This window comes from Protopterus annectens, chromosome 7.part1 (genome assembly GCF_019279795.1).
Source record: "Protopterus annectens isolate FY-2018-M chromosome 7.part1, PAN1.0, whole genome shotgun sequence".
NCBI classification, from domain to species: domain Eukaryota; kingdom Metazoa; phylum Chordata; order Ceratodontiformes; family Protopteridae; genus Protopterus; species Protopterus annectens.
The window spans coordinates 329,863,757-329,881,957 of NC_056740.1; the positions used below are offsets into that span (position 1 = coordinate 329,863,757).

Below are 18,201 nucleotides of genomic sequence, written 5' to 3' on the forward strand. Positions count from 1 at the left end.
CCTTTCCAATGTAAGAAATTGATATTTCATGGCCTGGGACTGCAACCTGACCTTTCAGGGTGCCCCCCCCCCCCCGGATCAGCTCCATCTTTTCCCCCACCTGCTTTCAGACCTGTACTTACAGGGCTCCATTCAAAAAAGTCCCTACCATTTACAGGGAAAAAGGATTCTATTCCAAGATGTTCCTGGTTTCCAGAAAGGATGATCTTTCGCACCTCAATACATTCTTAAAGGTCCTTTCTTTCAGAATGCTTACTCTCCAGGCACTTCTCACTCTGCTCCTTCCTCAGGGTTTCATGGCATTTCTGGACATAAAAAAATGCCTATCTCCACATCCCTGTTCACCCAAATTACAGGAAATATCTGTGTTTTTCGGTGGGTTCCTGGAATTTTGAATTCTCTGCCTTTCCCTTTGTTCTCACTACAGCTCCGAGAGTTTTCACCAAATGCTTGACTCCACTCATTGCCCATTGCAGGCTACTAGGAATCCAGATATTCTCGTACTTGGATGACCTACTCTTGGAGACCCCAAGCCCAAATATTATGCAAAACAATTTCCATACCACCATTTCCCTGCTGGGAAACCTAGGGTTCACAATAAACTGCAAAAAAAAAATTATACTCTCTCCAACCCAGACCACATTTTCCTTGGGTGCAGAATTCAGATAGACATACTAAGAGCATCTCTTCTGCCACAAAAAGCAGAGGACCTTCGCTTTTACTTTCTGTCTCTTCTGCATTTACACCACATCACAGCCAGGTAATTTCTCAGGCTACTAGGGTTTATGGTTTCTACCATTCCCATGGTACCTCTGACCAGACTACACACAAGGAAGCTCCAGTGGTTTCTCAGATCAGTCCGGACACAGCACACACATCCGCTAGAATTCCCTATTCCTCTGCTCCCTTGCTTGAAAAAGGAAATGCTCTGGTGGTCTCAACAGGTAAGCCTAACTCCCAGGACTACCTCTCCACCCTCTGGATCCAGTCACCTTAGATATGGGCTGGGGTGTTGCCATGGGAAAATACACTGTTCAAGGAAGGTTGTTCCTCTCCCAGAAAAGGGAACACATCAGCATAAGGAAAATGCATTGCTCCTAGCTCTTCAGACCCCTCCTTGGTCCAGGGCTGAAGTTGTTCACCGACAACATGAAGGTGCTCTGGTATGTGAACAAATAGGGGGGACTAGATCCTACCTCCTTTGCAGGCTCACCCTCCTAGTATGGAACTTCCTGGAAAAGTACATGACCATTTAGGAGGTGTACATCCCCTCCGACAGAAACCTTTTGGTAGCAACACTGAGCAGCTCCTGGACTCAATCCCATGAATGGATGCTTCACAGGGATGTGTTCTTGGACATAGTTCACCAGTGAGGTACTGCAAAAAGTAGATCTATTTGCCTCCCCTCTGAACATACAACTTCCAGTATTTTGAGCCAGAGCCCCAAGTCCTCTGGCATGGAAAGTGGATGCCCTGTCATTCTCATGGAAGAGGATGTTTCTCTACGAATTCCCTCCCCTTCCTGTAATATCAAATGTCCTGCTCAAAATCAGGCAGGATCGACCAAAAATCTTGCTGGTGAATCCCTTTTGGCCAGGATAACAGAGGTTTTCCCTTCTCCTCCAATTAGCCCATGGCCATCACCACAAATTACCCCACAGAGTGGACCTTCTCACACAGAACAAAGGATCCCTTGTTCACCCTCACCTATCAACTATTCAACTGACTTTGTGGGTGATAGAGTTCTAATCCTTTCAGACACCTTTTCTCTGAAGACGTGCTCAGCCTTTTGCAGACGGCCAGAAATCCCAACACTAGAAAATTGTTTCCAAATGGAAAAGGTTTTCATTATGGTGCCAATCTAAGGATCTGAAGCCATTAACCTTGGATATTCCAGAGGTCTTATCCTACTTGTGTTAATTGCTCAATGCTGGCTTGGCTTATTATTCAGTTAAAGCCCACGTCAGTCATATCTGCATGTCTGCCTTTATCTCCTCCTCTTGCCTCCAGGTTCAAGGTGAAACAGTTCCTTAAAGGCATCCTTCACATTAAAGGCATCCTTCACATTAGACCTCCTAGAAACCCGTCCCCTCTTCCTGGGACCTCAACTTTGTACTGGAAAAATTGACTCTGCCCCCCTTCGAACCAGGAGTGTCCACTTTCCTCAAGCATTGCACCTGGAAAACAGTCTTGCCCGGTTGCCTTGACTTCAGCTAGAAAAGTGTCAGAACTCCAAGGCCTTATGGCTGTTCCCCTCTTTCTAGTGTTCCATAAGGACAGGGGGAGTCTGAGGACAAACCCATCCTTTATGCTGAAAGTGGTTAATGAAATCTCCTTCAACCAATCCATCCAACTCCCCACCTTCTTCCCCACCTCACAAAACTGCAATGAGCGGATCCTTCATTCTTTGGATGTCCACAGACAACTGAGGTTCTACCTGGACAAGACTAAACCCTTCAGGAACTCTGACCAGCTCTTCAATAATTTCCTTCCCAGGGTGCTAGGTCTCCCTGCTTCCAAGTAGACCATATCATCCTGGATCTCCAAAACCATCTCCTTTTGTTATACTAAACATGGCAGGACTCTTTCTTCCCCTGTAAAAGCCCACTCTGCCAGAGCCATGGCTTCTTCCAAGGCCTGGATAACAGTGCTATTCTTGAGTTAGCCACCTGGTCTACCATTCTTACCTTTACCAAATATTACAAACTGGATACTGTCTCCAGATCCAGAACTGGCTTTACCAGAGCCATCCTCCATGGCTTCATTGAAAGTTCCTTTTTTTCCTGCCCCCATCCCTTTCCTCTTGAGATTTGGCACACTTCCTCAAGTGAAGAATACTGTAGCAAGTGAACAGAAGGACATAGAAAAGTTATGTAAAATCTTACCATAAACATAGATGTTCTTTTCTTCACTGTTGCAGTATTCTATCCCTCACACCTTCCCCACTGGACTCTGGTCTTTCCTAGATACTCAAATCACTTCTTTCTTAGATTGAGACATTCAGTTCTGAGGATGGTACGTGCGTGTGTGTGTCCATTTTATGGCCTACATACAACTGCAGCCTACGCCAGGTTTACCACATACCCTGCAGTGGTAAAAAAAAAAAGTCTTTTGTATACTGGCCGATGTTGGGGAGGCATTTTGGCGGGGATATCCCTCATATGCAGAATACTACAGCAGTGAAGAGAAAGACATCTATGATTATGGTAAGATTTTACAAAACTTTTCTTTATTCATATAGAAGTGTGGAGAGAAGAAAGTGATAAAGATCTGTAAGAATTTGCTTAATGTTATTGTAAAATGAAGAGCAGCACCAGCATCTTGGAAGAAAGCTGTGGTGGCTGTACCACCCAAAGAGGGGGAATGACTCATCATACCCAATTTCGTACATTTCACTTTTCAGCTACATTTGTAAAGTGCTTGACTGTATTAGCTAAAATAGTGGCAGAGGTGTTGCTAAAATTGATTGATATTGATTTGTGGTTTTGTGGAGGGGAAGCAAACATTTGACAACAACCTTTCACTGGCTTGTGTGAATAAGCACAAAGTTATTATTTTGTGGAATCACTCCCCTTCAACTATTTAAATTTATTGGCCATCCTACTGTATTCCATAGTACCAGAATACAAAAGTGACCACCCCCTTTCAGTCTATCTTGCTGTTTTAAAAATAGTGACTCTCCACTAAAACTTAACTTTTTAGACAGGCAAAACTTGCGTTACCTACTTTCACGTCTAACTTATCTAGTGCACACTGCAGTGTTTAGGATAAACCATTTTTTTTTCATCTTACCTTTAAGCATCCCTGTGACTAGCACTTGCTCTAATACCTGCTGGAAAGCACTACGAAGCCTTAAACTGATACACGCACTCAACTCTCCTTGTTAATAAGGAGAAATTAATCATAGGCACTAAACAGCCTATAACTGCAAAGTACCTTGCTAAGGCAAGGGAAAACAGCTCCTGTACTTTACAAAAAAAAAGCACCAAACCAGGCACGTCCAAGGGTCAGCTTCCGGTGATTTCTCCTTTCCACCTGGTGAATCTGGGCTTACTGGGGCAATGCAGCAATTGCCTCATGTACACAGACAACCCTCTCCTTCTGCCACCCAACACGACAACCTGTGAGAGATGCACTTACATAGCCAAACTGGAACCAAAGCTCTCTCCACAAAAGATTGTGCTAGACAGTCTAGGAGAAAGTTAACAACCACACTACACCTCAAGCAACACATAGCCCTTCTAAACCCACACCACCAACACCCACACATAGCAACATTAAATCCACATATGCAGAGGCCCTTAACTGTAACCTGCCAAAGCAATAAGGATCGCCGAACCTGAAATGTAAACAAACACCAATCACAACCAAAGTGTCACATAGCTCACAACACCAGTGTGCCACCCAGCAACAGCCCCTAAGGCAAGACAATGTACTAACACTTTAGTCATAGGTGACTCTATAGTCAGGCACACTGATGTCTCACTCACCAGGCTGAACAAGGGAAAAATTACAGTCAGCTGCCTTTCAGGTGCCAGGATCTGCCACATAACGCATGCGCTCAAGTCACTCCACAATAAATACAAATATGACTTTGTCATTGTCCATGTTGGAGTGAATGACTTGAGACATACCTCCCTGGACTACATGAAAAGAGACATGGAAGAGCTCTCAGATCATGTGGCCCAGGCAGGTATGACCCTAGCCCTGAGAAGCATCCTGCCTTCGCCCAGAATGATACCACAATATAAGGACAAAATGATTGACTTCAACAATTGGCTAAGCTTCTGGTGTCATTCAAAGGGGATCCAGAATCTGTCTGCCTAGGACGACATGATCGACAGACCACAATGTTTTGCCACAGATGGTCTGCACCTTTCACCCCTGGGATTCAGGTTACTGACTAAGGCTCTTGCCACCCCTATAGTGCCACCGTAACAGGTACAAGCATGCAAATTCTGTAGGTAATGCTACTCAATGCTAGAAGTCTAAACCTCAAAATGCACTCTCGTGAGACACTTTTTAAAATGGAGAACATTGATATCTGTGCAGTAACTGAAACCTGGTTCAAGGCTCCAGAGAGCACCCCTGCAATACCAGGCTACAACTCTTACCACTCTTTTCGGCCACCAAACCAGGACCAAAACACTAAAGGTGGAGGAGTGTCCATATTCACCAAGGATATTCACACCACCAGGCTAGTTGCCCAACACAATGCATCTGAAATTTTCAACAGGTGCAACTAACACTAGGCAAGACTGCAATCCAAATTGTAGCTTGCTACAGATCCCCCACCATGCCCCAAGATTCTCACTACACCTTTCTAAACATACTGGAAAATATTAAGATACAACCAAACACCCTAATACTGGGTGATTTCAACTACCCTGCCATTAACTGGGAAAACTACTCGTGTACCAGCACCTTTGCCCAACGGTTCTTGGAATTCTTAAATTCCAACGCCTTGGATCAACTAATCCATGGTGCCACCAGGGGCTCCAATATCTCAGACCTGGTCATTACCAACATGGGAAATCGATGCTCCACACCAGTGGTCACCCTTTCGTTGGTCAGGTCTGACCATAAGCTAATCACCCTTAACATCCACATCCCACCCCCACCCCCCAGTAAGGAAACCTCCATAAAAAACTTCTCCAAAGCCAACTTCATGCTACTCAAGTCAAAAGTGACAAACTTCATGACACCCATGCAGATGGGAACTGAAAGTTTGACTGCTGAATCCTACACTAAGGCACTGTACGAGCACATCCACTCATGCATGAATCGTGCCATCCCAAATAGAACCAAGATGCTCTCCTTCAAAAAAAGGAAACCAATCTGGTGGTCCCCTGCCATAAACAAACTTTACAACAAAAGGAAGAAACTGTTGCATAAAAGAGGAAAATCCCAGGATGCAAAAAACTTCCTTACCAGCCTCAGTAAGAAGCTGAGATCCCTCATAAAATCCTCCAAAGGTAGTTACGAAAATAAAATTGCCAAAGATTCCAAAGACCAACCACAAGGCATTCTATAACTGTCAAAAATCTAAATGGCAATGCTCAGATCTGCTCTGAGCTACAACAGAATGGCATTAAATATACTGATCCCAAGGTTATTGCGATTATCCTGGCAGATCAATTCAGTGCTAAGTTGACCCCCCCCCCACCCCTAAAGGGCCAATCTGAATACTGGAAGATTGCCAAATTCCGGTAATAATGGCTACAGAGGTAAAAACTGCACTCTCCAAAGCTAAGAATACAGCATCCATGGGACCGATGACATCCTGGACTGTGTACTACCTGAACTACAAAATGAACTGGCACCTCACCTAAGTGTCATTTTAATCATAGCCTCACCTCAGGCTTCATGCCCACTGAGTGGAGCACAGCTACAGTTCTCCCACTCCACAAGGGGTGATCCACCTTGGATCCCGGGAACTACTGCCCCATCAGTCTGACGAGCTTGATCTGCAAGGCTATGAAACGTGTTGTCATGGAACTTATAAACAAAGACATTGGCAACCTTCAAACACTGGACCCCACCCAGTTTGGGTTCGTGAAGGGCTGATCTTGTCTCCTGAATATGATTGACTTCTTCGAATCTGTCTCCAGAGCCGTGGATGAGGGTAAGGTGGTCCACACAGCCTATCTGGACCTCGTCAAGGCTTTTGACACCATCCCCCACTCTGGTTCATAGGTTCATAGGTTCATACTAGGCTATCTGCCCGAGGGCATTTACAAGCCTAGCCCATAGTTTTGTGGCTTACGCCACCCCTTTAGTATGGGGAACTATACCCATTATTTTGCTGTGCCTCTGTTGAGCAGTGACACTGAGGTAATCCCTGGGGTATATCTGCGATCTCCCATCCATTGGTCAAGATTTCTCTTGAACAAGGCCAGCGAGGTGCTCTGCCTCACATATACCGGGATTTTATTCCACAGCATAGGGAGTCTTTGGGTGATGAATCTATCCCTCCAGCACGTCCTATTAATAGCCGTGTCGAGGTTTAAGTCTCCGCCCTTGTGGCTCTGACGGATCTAGATTTTTGAGGTGAAGCATATTCATCAAATCTGGGTTTGACATGGCCTTGTATGTTAGGCAAAGGTCACCTCTGAGCAAGCGGTGGCGACTGAATAGAGCTGGAGTTCTTTCAGTCGGGCAGCATAGGACAGATGTTTGAGACCCTTTATCCTTTTGGTGAGGAACTTTTGTGGCCTCTCCAGCTGCTGCAAGTGTCGGGTCAGATACATTCGAATGGGGCATTGTACTCAATCATTGGTCTGATGAGTGATGAGTATAGGGAGACTATGACCTCCCTTGATCTAGATGAGAATCCCTTCATGATAAGGTGGGCAATGTAGAAGGTCTTCCTAACTACTTTAGCTACATGGGTGTCGAATGACAGACTACTATCAACCTGGGTCCCCAGGTCCCTGATAACTTCTTCTGTACTCAGTGGATTGCCACCTATTTGGTAGCTAGGGGTAACCTTGTTTTTCCCGAAGGGTATGACTATGCATTTTTTGGCATTTAACTTTAGGCCATGGGCCTTCTGGAATCTGGAATAGGCCATCTGGAATCATAGATAGACTTACTAAGCTGGGCATTAATCCCTACGTCACTCGATGGGTTGCCAACTGGCTTACTGACAGAACCCACACTGTAAAAGTAGCCAACTCCAAATCCAGCTCCAGACAAGTGGAGTACCTCAGGGTTCAGTCCTGGGACCGCTCTTGTTTGGCATCTACTTCTCTAAAGTACAGGCCAACACTAAGGGACTCTGGCTTACAAAGTTCGCAGATGACTGCAAACTGGGAGCCATTATTGAATCCCCAAATTATGTGGATACTCTACAAAAGGGCCTTACAGAAACAGATGCTTGGTGCCAGAGCCATGGGCTCAAGCTCAATGCCAAGAAATGTATAGTTATCCTCTCTGGGAAAAATATGTACCCATGAATTACCACATAGGTGGCCGTACACTAAACACCAAAAGTGTGATAAGAAACTTAGGGATACAGGTGGACAGTGGTCTCACCTTCAATAACCACATCGCCACAACAGTCAGGAAATCCTTCTATGTGGCACACCTCATCACTAAGGGCTTTTCATCCAGAAAAAAGGAGGTCATTGTCCCACTGTACTCATCCGTCATTAGACCCATTATAGAATACAATGCCCCGTTTGGTATGTACCTCTCAAGCCATCTGCAACAACTGGAAAGGCCGCAGATATACCTCACTAAAAGAATCACAGGCGTAAAGCAGACGCCCTATGCTGACTGCCTTAAACTCCAGCTATACTCTGTCGCATATAGTCTACTCAGAAGTGATCTCTGCTTAACATACAAGGCTATGTCAAACCCATAGCTGTTGGACATGCTACACTTAAAGAAATCCCAATCCCTCAGAGCCACACGCTCCGTAGGTTCATAGTTCATAGTTTAGTAATAAGCTAACTGCCCTTCCGAGCCATTTTAAGCCTAGCCAGTTATTCTTTGTGAGACTCCAACCCTGCACCTTGTGTTTGTAAGGCAAACACCTTGGCCATTAAGCCTCCCTCCCAACCCAATCCAGGGATCTAAACCTTGTTGTCACAATAAATAAAACATGCTGGAGGGATAGATTCCTGACCCAGAGACTCCCCAGACTCTGGAAAAGGCTGCCCATACATGTCAAGCAGAGCACCTCTTTGGCCCTCTTCAAAAGGAACCTTGACGACTGGATGTGAGAAAGGAAATTCACCCCGGGGATCACATCAGTCGCCCTGCTAGACAGAGGTCCAGGGAAGTAAATAGTGTGGGAAGAAATAGCCAGGGAATTTTTATGGCTAGGCTTGTATAGGCCCTAGGGGCGATAGCCTAGTACCAACGTATGAACGATAATTAGACAATGGTGGTTCAGAGGGAAGCAGAATGTAAGAAAATACTGCTGCTACTTTTAGTGGGCCTTGATGCAGAGAAAGTATTTGACAGAATAACGTAGGATTTTATGACTAGGGCAGTGGAAGCATTTGCATTCCCTGTTGCAATAATGGGGTTAATTATGAGACTTAATGAAGAATCAGAGGCATAAATTGAAGTGTTGAGGGTCCTCTCCAATCAGTTTTGTTTGAACAGAGGTACCAGGCAGGGAGTGTCCTCTTTCCTTTTATTTGCTTTATATTTAGAGCCATTGGCAAAGAAAATAAAGGGCTTAGAAATTCAAGATTATAATCCGTATAGTCTTGAAGAAAAGTTGTCTTTATTTGCAGATAATATTTTGTACTTGAGTTCAGAAAAGGACACTTGATGTTGTGGAACATTTTGAGACATTTTCAAGTTTTTTTCAGGACAATCAAATTAATGAAGATAAAACAAAGGTTGTACTTGTAAATTATGCATCCACACACAAGTTTGTTCAGCAACACCCATGTTTATGGAGACATGAGAAGGAGTATGGGCTTCTGTTATGACAGCCAATGATATGTGGGAAGAGGATAAGCAAAATAGAATACAACAGCTGAAAAACTGGAAGCTCATATTCATGGATAGTAAGATACAAGCAGTGAAAATGTTTTTAGCCCTTTTGTTTTATATAAAGGCCAGGCATATTTCTAGGATCAGTGGAGAAGTTGTGAACAATATTTAATAAAGATTGAGGCAGTTTATCTGGGAGTAGGAGGGCAACGAGATAAGTGTGATAAGTTGATCCTCCCTATAAAACAAGGTGGTGTAGGATTACCTGATTTGAAGGGATATTTTAGAGCTAAGCATTTAAGGCTCATACACATAACACAAGCAGAAGGTTGTAATTCATAATGGAAAGAAATGATTAAGGGGAGGAGTTCAAGAAGTAACAGGAGACTGAGATTCTGGATGCAGACCCTTAAAGAGAACAGTAACAGCCATACAGAATATTATATTCATCAACATGCTGAAAGTATTCTAAGAGCTAAGATAACATATAAATGGAGAAAGATTTTGCCAATGAGGAATAATTGCAAGTACGTATACAGAAAATAGACAAGGTGGAGATGGAATTTATTGGAGAAAACTGGCAAGGTATCTTAAATAAATAGAGAGGGAAATGTAATAGAGTGGGATGAGGCCAAGAAACAGTTTATAATGCAGGTTAAAAATTGCCTTCCCTACCACGGATTGATATCGGAGTATAGGGAAATAAAATGGGGTAGAGGAGTCCTGCATAAAATAACTGCTCTGGTAGAGTATCTAGTCAAATCTAGAACAGAAGTTGATGTTTAAAAAAGGGATAATTAAATAGGGCTGATAAAATATTGCATGATAATTATAAAAATCAATAAGTGGAGGTTAGAAAAGATTGAGAGGAGAGATGGGGAAAGCAATTTATAATGGGAGAACATATGTATGGCTCACAAGTATGCAACAAAGTCCAAAAGGTTTAGGATTTTTGTTTGAAGTGTTTGCACAAGTATTGTTATCCCCCAAGCAGACTTCAAAGAATTTCTCCTGTACACAGCAAATGTTGGAGGTGTGATGGAGAATAAAGAGGCAACTGGTAATGCGTTTTTTTTTAGGAGTGTAATGAGGTGGCATATTTTAAAAGTCTCTTACAAAGTACTCCATCAGAAATATTAAGGGAGCAAATGGCTGTAACTAAGGACATGATTCTTCTGAGCTAGGACACAGGATCTGAATTGGCTCAACATAGTAAGGCCTTATTAAGTTTAATTCTGTTGTCTGCCAAAAAACAATTACTAGTATTTGAAATCCTGAGTATTGTAAAAGAGATACAATAATTGGAGTATTGATCCTTTGAAAATGCAAAGCGCAATTTGCATACAAGTAAATTAAATTTTGGGAACAATTCATGCAGAATAATGTTCAGGAAGAGGAGTGAGGTTTAAGGAAAGGCAGGATCTGAGCAATTTGTGTGATGTCAGACTGAATGATAGTTTTTTATATGTATATGGAAGATGTTATTATGGTGTGTTTTCTTTTCTTTTAATGTGTCTCCCTATGTCATAAGTGATTTAATAAAGGTGTTTAAAAAAAATCTCCATGTTGGGGCTTTGCTGTTTATCATGTTGAATCTTCTGGTGTGTTGGGGGGGTCAAAACTATATAATGCTGTCAGATGGAAGGTGGTTTGATTTTTGGAGATAGCTGTATCACCACCCAGTGGTAAGTTTGCAGGTTGTCCTAACCTGTCTCGGGCAGCTTTATGGTATGGGTCTCTATCTTGTATTTCCTTATACAGCAGTTCTTTGGAAATTATTTACTGACTTTTGTCAGAGTGGAAAATATGCACATACATACATACAAATATACATACATACATGTATGTTAGGGTGGGTGTAGGGGAGATTGCCCCTCACAGTGAAAAGTGTTTTGGAACTGTACAGTTTGAGTAAGTGGCACTGAAGTGTTTTGATCAATTATGATCAGTCAAGTCCTTCCCAACCTATCACCTTTCAATCTTGCACAGTGGAAATTTGAGTCTGAGTTCTTTACAGTTGTGTCAGCAGTTTCTTGCCATCTTGAACTTTGAAGAGTGTGGGATTATGGACTCAGCAGTGTCTGATCTGGGATTTCCTTAAAAGCATTGTACATATCAGCCTGCCTTTGAAAAAAAAAATGCTCTCCTCCTTTGGACTAAATGGGTACTCTTGGCTTTGAAGTGTTGATGTTCTTGTTTTGGAAAATGTTTTTCCTTGTGGCCATCACTGCTTGGAGGGCCTCAGATGTTCAGGTCCTTATCAATGGGGAAAACGTGGCTGGTCATTCACAAGGATTGGGATTCTTTCTAAAAGTGGTGTTAAGAGTTGTCCTTCAGTTATTCCATTCATCAGTGTTTTCTTTGCAGTGGGACAGAAGCAAGGGGATGGAAGGTCTTTTGAGTGCTAAGGAAACCTTTTCCAGGTGAAATGCATCAATTATTGCTGTTGGACATAAGTGTGTCTTGGCAAATGCTTTTGTCAATGGCCACTCTGTGAATTGTAGCTACTTAATACTATTTTAAAAATTTCTCCACTGCAGACGTTTGAGCAGTTTCATCTTCATCCAACATTCTTGCTTGGACCATGACATCAGTAGCTGGTCCTCCTTTCATACTTCAGAAGTCAGTTTTCTGAATTTAATTTTGGCTGTCCTCCTTTTCCTTTATCTGTTGGTGTCTGTACTGCCTTGGCATTCAACACCTTCAGTGACACGCCCCTGGGGATTGCTGCTAATGTTGCATAAAGCAGCTATATTCTTACCCTTTCCATTTACCTAAGATGGGATCCTCTTCAGTAGGTTGTAGCTGTCCTCCTACCATCCATGTTTACTTGGCTAACTGTCCACCCAGAGGATGCTGTTGGGAGTCCACAGTACATTGGGCAAGTGTTATACAGATGTGTCCAGTTGTAATTGTTTCTTGACTTGCAGGAAGTTGTTCACTTAGTGGTTAGTGGTAAACCAATGGAATTGGTCTGCATATACTCTGCCAGTGCTGTGTATTTTATCATGGCATCTGCTGTTGTAGGGCATATGAGCTCCTAAGCATAGAGCTTCAAAGAAGAAAATGTCGCGGTAGAAAAGAAGAGCGTACAAATCTTATAGATTCACCAAAGAGGGTCCTGTCATACAAGAACTGATGCAATAACTTCATCACTTGTATTATATTCTGTCTTTGTCCATGTTTAGGATGCATTTTGAAACAAAAATTTTCAGTAGATGTATATCAGATGATGTCTAGATTGCTATCCATTTTATTGCTATAGCAGTTCATTCTTTTCACAGCCACAAACCTATAGAAGTTATCACACAGACTACTGTTCATAGTTTTGTAGTATGAAGATTTGATGACATAGTTGCAGGATAAGTAATAACTGAAGATGATTGTTTTGTCTTTTCAGTGAGGCTGATAAGATTAAAGTGGCCCAGGGAGTCTCTGGAGCTGTACGGGATAAAGGCTCAATCCACAGATTTATCCCATACCTTATTGCTGGGATACAGCATTCTTGCCAGGACATCGGTGCAAAGAGTTTAACACAAGTCAGGTAATGGCATTTTTGAAGTTACTTTAACAGTCTCAGATTACTTTAGTTAATGTGGCTCCTTTTCTTTGTGACTTTTTCAATTTCAAATTTGTTTACTATTGATCCTTTCTGTTTGTATTTTACTTAGGTCAGTCACAAAACAAAAAATACTGTCAAGGTAGTGCACTTGTGATACATAATGCATAGAAATAGTATAGTTATAATGTGTAATAGTACATTTATGCTTAATTTACAAAAGAGAATAGCTGTGATCAATTCCTCTATTTCTGTTTTAGTCCATCTGTTTGTACTGTGGCTTAGAAGGTCTTCCCCAATTACTCTCTTTTAATAAAGCTTGCAATATATGTACTTATCTGAAGTAGTTAACTTCATTTGATCATCACACTGTGGGTTCTGGATCCGATACAGATCCAAGCCGGCAACTTACCAAGCTAAAGATCTGAGCTCCAAGCTCCTCCCCCTTACCCATACTACCCTGCAACCTCCTTCCAATCCTCAGATCTTGTTTGCCACTGCTTTACCAGAAAAAGATTTCTGGGCTCCAGGAGGTTAGTTGGGTCTAATCTAGTTTTTTCAGTCTGTGTGTGCCCCTTTCTGTGTGAATCAGTACATAACTCTTCCCTTATTCTCCCTCTGGTGTTTTTGGTGTATAGTTTAAAATCTTTGTAGTTTAGAGAGTTACTTAACTTACAGTTTTGTAGGCCCCCTTCCCGCCCTTAGTGTGTGTGTGTGTGTGTGTGTGTGTCTACCCCTGCCTTGTATATCTAAGCAGGAATGTCTGAAAGTCAAAAAACGACTTTCTCTAAGTGCACAGTGTGTGGCTATAAGCTGTCCCCGGCTGATAGCCACACTCTGTGCGTAGTCTGTTAGGGGGTCCCTCATTTACCAACCGGCTGCAAAATTTGTGTGGCCTTTAACCCCTGGGCCCTGCGGGATCACAGGACTAAGCTGATTCTTGCGGGTCTCTTACCCCCAGAGTCAGCTACTACTTCTGCCCCACTATCTTCTTAAATCACGGCTGTGGCTGTTCAGCCTTCCGGCCCTTCTCCCCTGTCTGGAACTCACACTCTCACCTCTATATAGGGAGAGAGAGAGGCCAAGAAAGACAGATAAAGAGAATGAAAAAGAAAGACAGAGACCGAGAGAAGGGTCACAAGAGGCAGGCCGACTCAGATCCGTTGGCCCCTCCCTCCAAGGTGTTAGTGTCTCCACAAAAAATTGCAAGGCCGTCTTCCCCTCGGCTCCATTATCCATGATTTTCCCTGGAGCCGGAGGAGGAGTCTCGGCCTGCTTCAAGGTCGTCCTCGCATCAGCCCTGCTGACTGGTGTCGGTGGCATCCTTGAGGTCTACTAGGAGCCTCTCTGAAGCCGAAATGGACTGGATGATGAGGTTTCTACAAACTCAATTGCAGATGGGAGTGTTGCTGGCTCCCCCCCAGCTGGAGCGGGGAGTTTGGCCCAGACATTCGCCCCAATCACTTCTTCTCCGATCCACCCTCTGGTTTTGGAGTCTATGGATCCGAGGAGCCCCAGAGTCAGGGAGTCTGCACCAATGGTACCTCCTACCTCGACGCCAGCTATGCCTTTCGAGCCTGTCTGATCCCTTGTTGAATCCAAGCTCTCGGAGTCGAGATCTGGGGGTTGGATCCGAGGGGATGTGTGTCATCGGCCCCGTTTTGGTCAGGGCATACAGTCTCCTTGGGCCTAGCTGTACCAGCCTCTGCTCCGATCACTTTGTCGGATCTGAGGGGTGCGGCTACCCACACCACCAGCTTTAGGGAAGCCGGGTTCCCCATCAGCTTTTGACATTGTGGAGAGGGTTCTCTCCGTCACTCTTTCCTCGGAGTCCACCCCTGCTCCCTCACAACTGAGTTCGTCTTCCATCATCCAGTCCTCCTAGGGACAGCCTGTATCTGGTATGCCCCAGACAGTTCCCCTTGAGAAATATGAGACGGTTTGTGAGCCCTTCCTGGAGAGTCCCCCGAGGAGGTTCCTTGCAAATGCCTGTGCAAGAAGAGGCACATGGACTACCCTAAGTCCCTCATGGAAGATACTGACTTGGAGGAAGGCGTAGGTTCTCCCAGATACCCCCCCCCCCCCGAAGATGTCTCCTTCGGAGACATGATGGAAATTCTTCACCGGGGGGTTGGTCCACCCAAAAATCTTCCCCGGACAAGTCAGTATTTCTGGAGGCGTTTGATACAGGCCCATCTACCTCTTGGGTGTCCCCCTCCCCCCCCGGCCGACCCTCTGGTCCCACCTTATCACTACCAGAGCCTGGAAGGAACCGGACACTGTAGAGCCAATACCCAAATGGCCCGATAAGGTATTGAGTCCTCCTGCAGACAAAGCCACTTGGAGTAAGGGTTCCCCAGTTGATGCCATGGTGGTGGTGGCGGCGGCCACCAAAAAGGAACTCGCCCAGGAAAGTTCCTCGGTCCCTCCCCCGGACAAGGAGTTCAGGGCGATGGATTGTCTTGGAAAGCAGACTTTTGCTTCAGCTACCTTTGCTATAAGGGCGCTGAATTACATGGCCCACGTAATCAGACTGCAGCGTGACCTTGTTGAAGAGTACGCTGAGCACCCCCCCCCCGGAGTCCATTTCGGCCGAGGATAAACTGACTTTTTCGGCTTGTATGGCCACTCTTAAATCTGTGTCAAATATGTCCATGCATTTACTCTCTCATGCCGCAGAGGGAGCTGCTAGGGCAGCCAGGTCCGGTATTGCCATGAGGCGTCATGCGTGGCTCCGGTTTTAAGAATTTTCGGTAACTTTGAAGACGTCCTTCGTTAACTCCCCTTTTGACGGTTCGACCCTGTTCGGGAAGACCGTCCAAGATCCACTTGTCCTGAGTGAGAAGGACAGGAAAACGCTGTCAGCCATCGGGATATGCTTTTCTAACCCTCAAAGGTTCTTCTCTAGGAACCAGCAAGGGCAAAAGAAGCTATGCTTCTGGAAATCTCAGCAGTCCCGGAACACTTAGGACTCCTTGTCAAAGGGGGACAAGGTGGACGCCAGCCCAGAGGGAGACCGAAAAACTTCGGGTCACGGGAACTCTTTTCCGATCGACCCACGCAGCAGCAGTGAGGGGTTGCCCAACTGCTCCTCTCTGGAGACAGTCAAGGGGTGTTTCTCAAGGCACCTAGCCCAATGGGAGTCCATCATGTCAGATCGCTGGGTGCTTCAAATAATATCCAGAGGCTATTCTATTCCCTTCATAAACAACCCACTTTGTACAAGATGCCTTCTGGATGTCCCACCCGCCAAATGGAGGCAGCAGCTTTGGAGATAAGAAAGCTGCTAGAAAAAAGAGCAATCCAGCCAGTGCCCCCAGACCAGTCCAGATTAGGCATCTATGCCAGGTTCTATTTGGTGCCAAAAAAGATGGGGGACTTAAGGCCGATTCTCGACCTACCCGCGATGAGCCTGTCCATTGCCAAGGAAAAGTTCCGGATGGTCACTCTATAATCCATCCTGCCCTTCTTGCAGGAGGAAGACTGGATGTGCTCCATAGACCTCAAGAATGCGTACTACCATATTCGGATGGACAGTCGATCCAGGAGGTTCCTCCGCATTCGGCTAGGAGCCAGTCATTACCAGTTCAGGGTCCTACCCTTTGGTCTCACCACAGCCCCCAGGGTGTTTACCAAGGTCATGGCAGTTGTAGTAGCCCACCTGAGGCTTCAGGGCATTCAGGTCTTTCTGTACCTGGACGACTGGCTTCTCACTGCCTCCACCAGGCATCAACTTGTACTAGCTAGGGATTTCTTCATTTATCTACCTGGTTGAGAAAATCACTTTAAATTTCAATAAGTCTTCCCTCCAAACTGTTCAAATTCTAGATTTGATAGGAGCAAGAGTAGACTCTGTTCAGGCCAGGATGTTTTTGACTCCAGATAGACTTCACAGCCTGGCTCTGCATGTATTGGCGCTCCTTCAGTCCCCTGCACCACCAGTGGAGTTAGTCCTGAGAGCTCTAGGGTCCATGGCAGCAGCTGTAAACCTCATTCCTTGTGCACGTCTGCATATGAGAGTTTTACAGTGGACATTACAAGTTCAGTGGTTTCTACTACATCAGTCTCTAGACTTTACGATTCCTATGAGCAGTATGTGCAAGAAGTCTCTCACATGGTGGCTTCAATCCCAGGAATTGCAAGAAGGACGTCCTTTTGTTACACCTCTGCCCTAAGCCACGGAGACCACAGATGCCTCCCGCTTAGTGGGGGGAGGGGCACTGCTCAGGCAGGACTGTCCAAGGCACATGGACTCAGAGCGAGACCGTTCTGCATATAAATGTTCTAGAGATGAGCAGTCCTTTTAGCGTTGCAGGCCCTTCATGCCTCTCTTCCTGTGGGAGCTATTGCCATCCAGTCAGACAACATGTCAGTGGTCTGGTACATCAACAAACAGGGGGGAACCAGGTCTTATCCACTTTGTCGAGAGGCCATGAGAGTATGAGAATGGGCAATCTTCACCAAATGCTTTCTGATAACGCACATTCCGGGTCAGTCCAACATCTTGGCAGACAAATTGAGCAGGACTATCCTTTCACCTTACAAGTGGTCTCTGAACCCTTATGTAACGGTCCAAATCTTCCTCAAGTGGGGTCAGCCTTGCTGCGATCTCTTTGCATCGCCGTCCAACACGAAGTGCAGCAAGTTTTTTGCTTTAATTCCCCCGATGGGGAAACCCCCAGAGATGCTGCTGTTCATGCTTGGCTACCTGGTGGTCTTTATGCGTATCCCCCGCTTCCACTCATGACAAAATTTTTACAGAAAGCTTGTCGGTTGGGGAGTAGAGTTATCCTCGTAGCACCGTTCTGGCCTCTTCAAGTTTGGCTCCCTTGCCTGCAGTCTCGTTTCCTAGCTCCGCCCTGGATCTTGGATCCCATTCTGGATCTTATTCATCATCCCTCGGGAATTGCTCCCCCGAATCTGGACAGCCTCAAGCTCACAGCTTGGTTACTCCAGTTCCCTTAGTTGCTAGGACTCCCGGTATCTCTTCCCCAGTTAAATCCATCCTGATAGCGGCACAAAAGTCCTCTACCAGGAAAGTCTACAGTAGTAAGTGGAAACGTTTTTCCATTTGGGCTTCAGAGAGAAATCTGGATCCCTTTACCGCTGTGGTTCCATCGGTGTTAGACTTTTTGTCTCATATTTTCCAACAAGGGGCTAGCTCTTCCACAGTGAAAGTATAGCTG

At 44.9% G+C, this 18,201-nt stretch overlaps 1 protein-coding gene across 2 annotated transcripts in view; it reads left to right on the plus strand.

Moving 5' to 3' along the window:
- The window catches only part of IMPDH2 (inosine monophosphate dehydrogenase 2), a 1,061,056-nt gene that overhangs the window by 944,511 nt on the left and 98,344 nt on the right, over positions 1-18,201 (plus strand). For both annotated transcript variants that reach the window (XM_044078743.1, XM_044078744.1), the window contains one exon: positions 12,857-13,000. In XM_044078743.1, coding sequence (XP_043934678.1) covers positions 12,857-13,000 — 144 coding nt within the window. The remainder of the gene's footprint in view (positions 1-12,856; positions 13,001-18,201) is intronic.